Source organism: Rhinatrema bivittatum, chromosome 4 (assembly GCF_901001135.1).
Source record: "Rhinatrema bivittatum chromosome 4, aRhiBiv1.1, whole genome shotgun sequence".
Lineage (NCBI taxonomy): Eukaryota > Metazoa > Chordata > Amphibia > Gymnophiona > Rhinatrematidae > Rhinatrema > Rhinatrema bivittatum.
Window position 1 is genome coordinate 225,233,859 of NC_042618.1, and position 10,336 is coordinate 225,244,194.

Below are 10,336 nucleotides of genomic sequence, written 5' to 3' on the forward strand. Positions count from 1 at the left end.
GCCATTTGGCTCCATTTCCCCCCCCCCCCTGATTTTATGCACATAGTCATATTCTGATTTTCTTAAGTCAGAATTAGAAATCCTCAAATACAATCTGGTACAATCTGGATTAGTCAATCAGGGAAAAATAAAATGGAGCCAACTGGCAAAACCCTCTTTACAGCAGTGATAGGGTCAGTGTTAGATTTGTGATAAAAACCAGTGCTTGTGTGCAGGGTTGCCAGCAAGCTGCCACTCATAAAAGCCAATCTGAGGCAGCCCTGGTTTGAATTCCCCTGCTTATATGTGCAATCTGACTCAGTAGGTCCCAAACCTGTCCTGAGGATATTTTCAGAAAATTCACATTGGATATGCATAAAATTTGCCTGAATTGTAGATCTAGTCTGTGCAAATTTATCCCATGCATATTCATTGTGAACATCCTGAAAGTCCAACCGGCTGTTGGGTCACTGGGACAGACGCCCTTGCTCTAGTCCTGGCTTTCTTAGAGAAACTGCAGAACTCCCTGCTCCAGGAAACCGGGATGACCTCAGGTTGTCCTTTACGTGACAGTGCTTACTGAGTCCAGAAGTACATTCCTTACAGCCCTGCTAAAGTTTCAGTCCTTTGTCTGTGCAAGTGTGGGGTACGGGGGCCGAGCTACAGCCGTCGAGCGAGCCAGATTTGGAGGGGAGCCTTCAATCACGCACCTGGTAGCAGGCTGTTGCACTCCACCGGCACCTCGCTGGCTTGGGTTTTCAGCGGCGGCACAATGATGGTCCGCGGGTTCCCGTTGCAGTGGCCCTCCAGGGCGCCTTTGCTTTCGTAGGCGTTGCCCGCGTGGTGGCCCCTGCGGTGCTGCACTGCGTAGGGACTGGTGTTGGAGGAGTCCGAGTCGGGGGAGTCGTGAACCGTGACACAGCTGATGACGTTCTTCCTCTGTTTGGACTGAGAGCTGGAAAAGAAGCAGCATGATAAAATGGGGTTGGTTTCTTTTATTTTACTAAAAAAAAAAAAAAAAAAAAGTGTTTCCCCCTAAGTGGACCCTGGTGCTAATAAAGGGGTAGTTTCTCTTGGATAATTACACCCTGCTTAGTTCATAAGCAGAAATTAGAGTTCAAACTTTTTTTTTTTTTTTTAACTCTTTCTTACCTAGCCGCCTCCATTGCTTCAAATCGAAGGAAAATCATGGTGCTGCTCTACCTACCCATAGGGCAGCACTTCGCCGGCATCCCCCCCCCTCAAACACAGCAGGAACAATCACAGAAAGGCCTAAGGGGGCGAGGTTCAGACAAAGACAGGGCCCTGCTCTTTACCTGCCCGCTCTGTGCCGATTCTCAAGGTAAAACCACGCCCACACTCTTGCCTCTGAAACTTGTGGCAGCCACAAAGCCACTCGCGCCCACAGTAAGTTTTCTTGCGGGTAGGCTAGCTGCCGAAAAAGTTATCGCACGGAGATCTGAAAATGCCGTCCCTGCGCCTACTTCTCTTCCCCCACCAGACATTAAGGCCCCAGGGGAACATCTCCAACTCAATGCAGCTAAAAGCACGGGCGCTGCTCCACGATGCGCGGGGGGGGGGGGGGGGGAGGGGTAATTTTCACATGGCCGATTCACGCAGCTAAAACGCTTTTTACCCACGGACATCGCTTCGAAAACCATCCTGCCTGGGAAGAATCGGGAGTGGCCATAATTACAAAAAAAAAAAAAGAAGTATAAAAACATACGGCGACCAAAATGTAAAGAGACCTAGGAGAATAACTAGGAAACAAGAAAAACAGGAAACAAGTAAGTTGGGATTGTTTGAAGGATCTCGCTAGAACTGCTGCTTTAAAGCTAAAGGAGAATCTCTTTTGGCTGCAATTGAGGTGGTGGTGGTGTATTCTGGAGTGGCCTATAAGGGCCACGTTACAGCCTGCTAACCACGCCGCCATTAGCGGAAGGCAGGCTGAATGGTGCGGGAGCTTGAAACAACAGGTATTTCATTAACTTTCATTTGCAGCAGAAAACTATGCTGTGACATGCAGCAATAGGTACAAAGGTGGAAGAAAGTTTTAATTCTCATTTATTTGGAGGTGATGCTGCAAAGCCTGCTCTTATCCCGAACAGAAACAATAGTCAGCAAGGTGGTCAGTGGAAAAGTTACCTGGCTAGAGTTACCTAGACAATCTGCCCCCGATATTCAGCGGGATAAGCATCTCACTGAATGTCCCAGATTAAAGTCATCCAGCTAACTTTAGCTAAGTAACTTTAAACCTAATTGGCCATTTTTTTTTAATATGGCTGGTTAGGTTTGACATTGTCTGGTCTTGTGTGGCCGCATAAGCCGCCACTTAACCAGATATCCGGTTAAGTGGCACTGTTTTATTTGAAAAAAAGAAACAAATGTTGTATGCTGGCCTTCTGGCCCAATTCTGAGGCCCCCTCCTCCACCCCAATGAATATTAAAAAGGTCCTCTGCTGATTAAGCCCGTCTCACCACAGTCCTGCAATAGGCAATTTAAAATGTAAACTTTCACAATGGCCTCCCTCTCTGCCCTCCCCCTGCCAATAAATCTGCACTCCTCTCCCTCACCCCAATCCTAACCCTCCCATCCACCCAGTACCTGTGACAGTCCTTGTGGTCCCCATTTCCAGCGCTGGGCTTCCAGTATGCTGCAAATCCCAGGCCCTTCCAGCATTGCTCTGGCAGCAGCACCAGAAGCGTAAGCTGCCAGACCCGCACATCCCCATGTTGCTTTAGTACCGAGCATTTCATGTGTGTAACTGGTTCTAGGACACTTTTGTGTTAGTAGAGGCTTGAGCTCTGCCTCTATAGGGTGGGGAGCAAAAGGCACATTTTGTGCGCATGGAAAGCTTTGCACACAAAATGTTTAGCTTTGGCGGGAGGAAATATTGAGAGTCTGGTTTCTGTGAACGTTTAACTCAAAGATACGCGCACAAAAGGCTTTGAATATCGACCTCTTAGCATTGATTTTCAGCACTGGACACCTAACAGACTCCTAAATCTAGGCAACTTAATTGCAGGTGTATATTTAAGCTCCTAATTTGGGCACTGAAAACTGACCCCACTTGGTAGCAGGTACGTCTTACGGTCAGAGCACTTCAATCTGGGGAACATAAAAACATAAGAAATTGCCATGCTGGGTCAGACCAAGGGTCCATCAAGCCCAGCATCCTGTTTCCAACAGAGGCCAAACCAGGCCACAAGAACCTGGCAATTACCCAAACACAAGAAGATCCCATGCTACTGATGCAATTAATAGCAGTGGCTATTCCTTAAGGGGTAGATTTTCAAATAGTGCGATTTGGCGTACTTTTGTTGGCGCATCAGGCGCAAACAAAAGTACGCTGGATTTTAGTAGATACGCGCGTAGCCGCTAAAATCCGGGATTGGCGCGCGCAAGGCTATCGATTCCGTATAGCCGGCGCGTGCCGAGCCGCGCAGCCTACCTCCATTCCCTCCGAGGGGAGCGGCCTCGGAGGGAACTTTCTTTTGCCCTCCCCTCACCTTCCCCTCCCTTCCCCTACCTAACCCACCTGCCCAGCCCTGTCTAAACCCCCCCCTTACCTTTGTCGGGGGATTTACGCCTCCCGGAGGGAGACATAAATCCCCGCGCGCCAGCGGGCCGCTAGCGCGCCGGGACGCAACCTGGGGGCGGGTCCGGAGGGTGCGGCCACGCCCCGGACCACCCCGGGCCGTAACCACGCCCGGGGCCTGCCCCCGAAACGCTACGTCCCGCCCCGAAAACGCCACGCGGATTGGGCCCGCCCCCCGACACGCCCCCCTCGGAAAACCCCGGGACTTATGCGAGTCCCGGGGTCTGCGCGCGCTGGTAGGCCTATTGAACATAGGCGCACCGGCGCTCAGGGCCCTGCTCGCCTAAATCCGGGCGGATTTAGGCGAGCAGGGCTCTGAAAATCCCCCCCTAAGTAAACTTGATTAATAGCCATTAATGGACTTCTCCTCCAAGAACTTATCCAAACCTTTTTTGAACACAGCTATACTAACTGCACTAACCACATCCTCTGGCAACAAATTCCAGAGCTTAATTGTGCGTTGAGTGAAAAAGAATTTTCTCTGATTAGTCCTAAATGTGCTACCCGTTAACTTCATGGAGTGCCCCCCAGTCCTTCTAGTATCCGAAAGTGTAACCGATTCACATCTACTCGTTCAAGACCTCTCATGATCTTAAAGACCTTCATCATATCCCCCCTCAGCCGTCTCTTCTCCAAGCTGAACAGCCCCAATCTCTTCAGCCTTTCCTCATAGGGGAGCCGCTCCATCCCCCCTATCATTCTGGTTGCCCTCCTCTGTACCTTCTCCATCGCAACTATATCTCTTTTGAGATGCGGCAACCAGAACCGTACACAGCACCCAAGGTGCAGTCCCACCACGGAGCAATACAGAGACATTATGACATTTCCGTTTTATTAACCATTCCCTTCCCAATAATTCCCAACACTCTGCTTGCCCTCCTGACTGCTGCAGCACACTGAGCCGACGATTCCAAAGTATTATCCACTATGATGCCTAAATCCCTTTCCTGGGTGGTAGTTCCCAATATGGAACCCAACATTGTGTAACTACAGCAAGGGTTATTTTTCCCTATGTGCAACACCCTGCACCCGTCCACACCAAATTCCATCCGCCATTTGGATGCCCAATCTTCCAGTCTGTAATGCAATGTATCACAATCTGCTTGTGATTTAACTACTCTAAATAATTTTGTATCGTCCACAAACTTGATAACCCCACTTGTCGTATTCCTCTCCAGATCATTTATATATATATATATTGAAAAGCACCGGTCCAAGTACAGATCTCCGAGGCACTCCACCGCCCACCCCCCTCCACCGAGAAAACCAACCATTCAAGCCCACTCTCCGCCTCCTGTCTTCCAACCAGTCTGTAATCCACGAAAGGACATTGCCTCCTATCCCATGACTTTTTAGTTTTCTTAGAAGCCTCTCAAGAGGGACTCTGTCAAACGCCCCCCCGAAAATCCAAACACTCTACACCCACTGGTTCACCCCCATCCACATGTTCATTAACCCCCTCAAAAAAATGAAGCAGATTTGCCAGGCAAGACCTCCCCTGGGCAAATCCATGCTGACTGTGTTCCACCAAACCATGTCCCTCCATATGCTCTACGAATTTGATCTTTAGAATAGTTTCCACTATTTTTCCCAGCACTGAAGTCAGGCTCACTGGTCTATAGTTACTTGGATCAACCCTGGAGCCCCTTCCAAATACCGGGGTTACATTGACCACCCTCCATTCTTCAGGTACAATGGATGATTTTAATGATAGGCTACAAATTGTAACTAACAAATCAGAAATTCCATCCTTGAGTTCCTTTAGTACCCTAGGATGCATACTATCCGGTCCAGGTGATTTGCTACTCTTTAGTTTGTCAGTCTGGCCTACCACAACCTCCTGGTTCACAGTGAATTGGTTCAGTCCGTCTGACTTATCACCCTTGAAAACCATCTCTGGCACTGGTATCTCCCCAACATCCTCATTAGTAAACACGGAAGCAAAGAATTAATTTAATTTAGTCTTTCTGCAATGGCCTTGTCTTCCCTAAGAGCCCCTTCATCTAATGGTCCAACCGACTCCCTCACGTAAAGACTAAAAAGGGAGAAAGCCCTGTTCTGAACTTTCATTAAAATCACAATGAGTGGCGTTAACACCGGTGGAAGCCCAAGAGAATGTGGGGGAAAGCAGACAAACAAAACAGCCAAAATAGATACAGGGTTTCTTAAATTAATATATGCACACAGGCCAATTCATCATGATACAGTTTGGGACTTTTGAAAGATTTTCAGGGATCCGATTACTGTAATCTATAATTGCAATTCAATAAACCCTCTCCATGGGAAACTCCCAGATTATGGGCAAGGTTTACAATTGTGATCCTAAATCATTATTGACTAGCCACCCTCTAATGATGTGTATATTATTCCTGCAGTACCACTGGCAAACGCAGTGCTACACAATACAGTCTAAATGCTTAGCGATGTCCCTCTACGTTGTTTCTGGAAGTCTGCGTATGCTTTAGTTAAGGTTGCAGCCCTTTGCTACTGTTTCGAAAGGCGGCTAATCAAATTAAGCAATCAAATCAAAGAGTTTTACGATCCAAGTCTGAAGGCAGGGAGCAGAAGTGTCTTCTTGTCCAAGGACCCAGACAGTGGGAAGCAGCGGGATGGAGGCAGAGTCTGCACGCCTGCAGCTCTGTCCTCTGACCAGCAGTTACGACAAAGTCCGGCATAAAATACTCCTCTGCAGCATCAAGGAGAGGGACATTTACTGTTTACAATCGATCCTTTTAAAGTCGGGAAGAAATGTAGGATGAAATACAATGCAACTGCAATCCAGCCAGATGAAATAAATATGCCTATAATTGTAAATATGCATATCACTTTCCCAGCCATATAATTATGTATTATAAATACATGTATTTAAAGACATCAGAGAAAAGATTAAAAAGGTACACATCATCGCCGCAGCACGGCTGCTGGGAGTTCAGTACAACAGATTATCCCCGTGCTGGAGGGATTCACTTCTCTGTTGTGTATAATTATTCCTGATGGTTCATTCTTCCCATTAGGAGCTCGTTTGGAGAGAGAAAGAGAGAGAAATGGCTCCAGCGGCTCATCTCCCTGACAGCACAGAGCCACTGATGGCAGAAAATAGCTGTGATTTTTCAATGATTGCATTATGTTGTTATGGCAACTGAAGTTTTTACAGCGATGAAAAGAAATGGATACTGCATAAGAAGGCGAGTAATTAGACCAGCAGGTGAAAACAGATCTACCAGCAATAAATATACCTAAAACCGACATAAAGAAGGGAGAAAGGCATGAGCCGGGGGAGAGATCACATCCTCCACTTCTTTTTGAAACCTTTCGGTCTGACGCACATCCTCTGCAAGAGGGCACTTTTGTATCAGAGGAGGCTGCTGAACCAGTCAAACTGATTTAGCCTTCTCCAGCAACTCAAGCACCCTCCACACGGGGGATGTGCATCAGAGCGCAGGGTCCCAATGGAGCGGGTCTGACCTCTTGCTGAAGGGCAAATGCCGCCTGGAGGAAGGATAAGGACGTGAGCCTAGGCCGCACAGTTCCGTCACTCTCTGCTTGCCAACAACGGGATACGCGTTCGGCCACTGTCTAAGAGGGTAAAGGGCTTTGGCTGACGTCCTTATGCTGGATCGATTTAGTCAACGCTAATCAATCTCATCCTAATGAGAATCTCTCACTCTTTGCAGGAATGCATCACTGGCCCTAACGATGGAGCAATCCACAACCCTCTGGAGTTCCTACTAGTCCCCAATCCAGCCAGCGATCAATGTTCTGATAACCTTAGAATTTAGCACAGGAGAGAGGGATAGTTGATGTCCTCTAAAATGCTGTTACGTGAAATTCGGCACTGGTGTAAGTAACACTTGTCTTTAATTTCACATTTTTAATTGACTTTATAAGCAATAAAAAACGTGTGTGTTTTTATATATATATATATATATATATATATATATATATATATATATATATATATATATATGTTTTTTATTGCACACACATAAACTATAATTATTTGCAAGTTACAACTCACGTTCCTCTACCAAACTGGATGACCCATCATTAGACGTGCAGCTTGGACTCCAGAAACCTGATAATTCATCTTCACCTGTGACTTTAAAGCGTACACTATTGAGCCATTCTTGCAGCAGACTCTGGGCCACAAAACAGAATCAGGCTCTTTTCCCTTCTCCTTTCCATTCCACCTCCTAGGTACAGCTGTGCACAGCGGCCACCACTGCGTGGTGCTCTTGCACCAGATTACGAAGCCCCCACCTGCCTCCATGCCAGAAGAGAACAGGGAAAGATTATTATTAATCCTAAAACATATGATTGCAGTTCAGATCGCCGACCTCTGGATTTACTGCTGCAAGTGTCTGGTTACCAAGGGAGGGAGAATAAAGAATCTTTCAAACAGTTCCTGTGCTGCTTCTGTCCTCTGTTAAACTGAGATCTACAGGACTAATCCAGTATTTTAAAATACCCTGGCCTGAAGATTTATTGGACCGAACGAGCGCTGGAGCACCGAAGAGACAGGAAATGGGAGGGATTCACCTACCAAATTCTGAACACACGCGAGCCCCGGCTGGCTCAAGGTCTAAGGCATCCCGGGCTTGGGTCACACTTCAGCTAAGGATTTCCAAACTGAGCCCCTTCGTCGGCAGTCATTGCTGTTGCTGGACGCCTGGACTAAAGGTTGCAGGATACAAGCAGACAAAATCTCAAGAAAGCCAGGAACGGGGGCCTCAGCCCTGTTCCCCTCTAAAACCCCCAAAAGCCAGGAGTACAACACTTTAGGCAAAAAGCAGCCTTTCAGTATTTAGGTAACCGGTAGCATCCAGCCCCAACAGCCCACAATTCAGGGAAGCTAATTTTCAAAAGCACTTCCGCAGGCAAGCTGGTGCTTTCCCCACAGGAATGGTCTTCCTCAAAACTGCCCGCCCGAGAGACGGATAAACTTACGAGAGTATGTCCTATATGCGTGCGAAAGTTTGCCCACAACGAGTGGGGGGATTTCCCAGGGTCAGGGTGTTGCGTTCGTGCCTGCTTTTCGCCCTCGCTCTACCCTCTCTACCTCTTTGGCGACTCCCTCTGGGTCTGATGGACGGCTTGCTGCCGCGGCGTCTCCATGTCGCTTCTTTCTGGCGTCCCCGGACCGGCCTGACGCTGCGGATCCGCCATGTTCCTGATGACGTAGGGCGCGCGCGCGCTCCGAAGTTTGTACCAGCAAGGGCGCGAACCTCGGGGGCGTCCCCCCGTAGTGACGTCATCCGCTTCCAACATAAAAAGGTCTTTGCTTACACTTACGAATCGAGTTAGCAAGGATTTATCCAAGCTACTCTGCCTCCTTGGACTTTCTAGGGGTACCCGCTCCTCGGGTGCCTCGCTCTCTCTTCTTGATTTCAGATTGCTAAGACGGGACCCAGTACTCGCTCCTCGAGGGCCTACATCCCTGGACGCTCAGAAGACTCCCTATTGCCTGGAAGCGATCGCAGACGTGAACATTGTGAGTTTCTATTCCAGTTGCATATAGGAACCGGTACTCGCTCCTCGAGGGCCCATGTTCCTAGAACTCTGAAGATTCTCTTCTGTATAAGACCCTATCGCAGGTACGGAGATCGTGACTTCTTATTTCAGATTGCATATAGGAACCAGCACTCGCCTAGAGGCCCCTGTTCCTGAATATACTAGCTATTCTCTATTGCCTAGTAACTATTACAAAGATAAATAACTGAGTTACATCGCTCTCTCAGAGCTGTCCCTGGAAACAGGTACTCGGCCTAACTCTCTCCAGCTACTGAGCCTTCTTATTAATCTATGTGAGTTTATCATCTACTTCTGGTTATGAATCCAGTATACCCTGTCTACTCACTATCTATGAGTCTCTCTCTACAGCTTAGCAAACCCGGAGATAGCAGTTCCAGGATCTGAGGGACTTCAGCCCTGCCGGGCACATCAGCTCACTACTGCCACCTCTGGTGGTTCTACTTCCTGCCTAATAAAGAACTATGGTATCTGTGTCTGTCTCCATACTTCAGACTAGCCGGTGGTCCCTCTCAGGATATCCTCTTGAGGGCGCTGTCATCTGCCATCAGCCCAAGGATTCACCATTTCACATTAGAATGCTCAGCTCTCACACTTCAAGAGCAGAGTACATTGCTAGCCCCTCCCCTCCTGGGGGAAGTAACTATAACAGATTGCTAACTCCTAGCAGAAAAGATAACACAGGGCTGGAGTGGAGTTTGAACTTTCGCCCATTTCTTTTCCGTGTCCAGAAGTATGCGGGTAAAATTTTCAAGAAAACTTTCTGCCCACATATTGGTGGGGGTAACTGTGGGCAGGTAGTTTTGTAGGATAATTTTCAAAACAAACCTACAGGTGTTAAGTGTTACAGTGGTGTAACTTGTACACAAATTAATGTGGGCAGATATAAAACTGCCCCCCCCCAAAAAAAAAAAAAAGCCTAGGAAGCTCACATTTCCGACTAGCAATGGATCAGACCAGGATTGGCGTGCATTATCCATACCGGCAACGGAGTCACAATCTTTGGGGGGAGATCAGAAGCTGAAACACTCCCTTTGTTTGTACTTAACCCAGAGACCATCTAGGGCTCATTTGATTGCTTTTAACATTTGGTAATTAGCAGTGATTATCTATGTCATTCTCAGCCATTCTGCCCAGCTTTCTGAATTAATTAGGAGCTGCAACAGGAAAGGAGGTGGCAGTCTATGGGGAAAAAAAAAAGAGAAATGGAAAACAAAACACACACACAC

General features: G+C 47.7%; 1 protein-coding gene across 2 annotated transcripts in view; it reads right to left on the reverse strand.

Moving 5' to 3' along the window:
- HIPK2 (homeodomain interacting protein kinase 2) overlaps window positions 1-10,336 on the reverse strand; it is a 266,524-nt gene that overhangs the window by 14,839 nt on the left and 241,349 nt on the right. For both annotated transcript variants that reach the window (XM_029599773.1, XM_029599772.1), the window contains exon 13: window positions 690-934. In XM_029599773.1, the coding sequence (XP_029455633.1) occupies window positions 690-934 (245 nt within the window). The remainder of the gene's footprint in view (window positions 1-689; window positions 935-10,336) is intronic.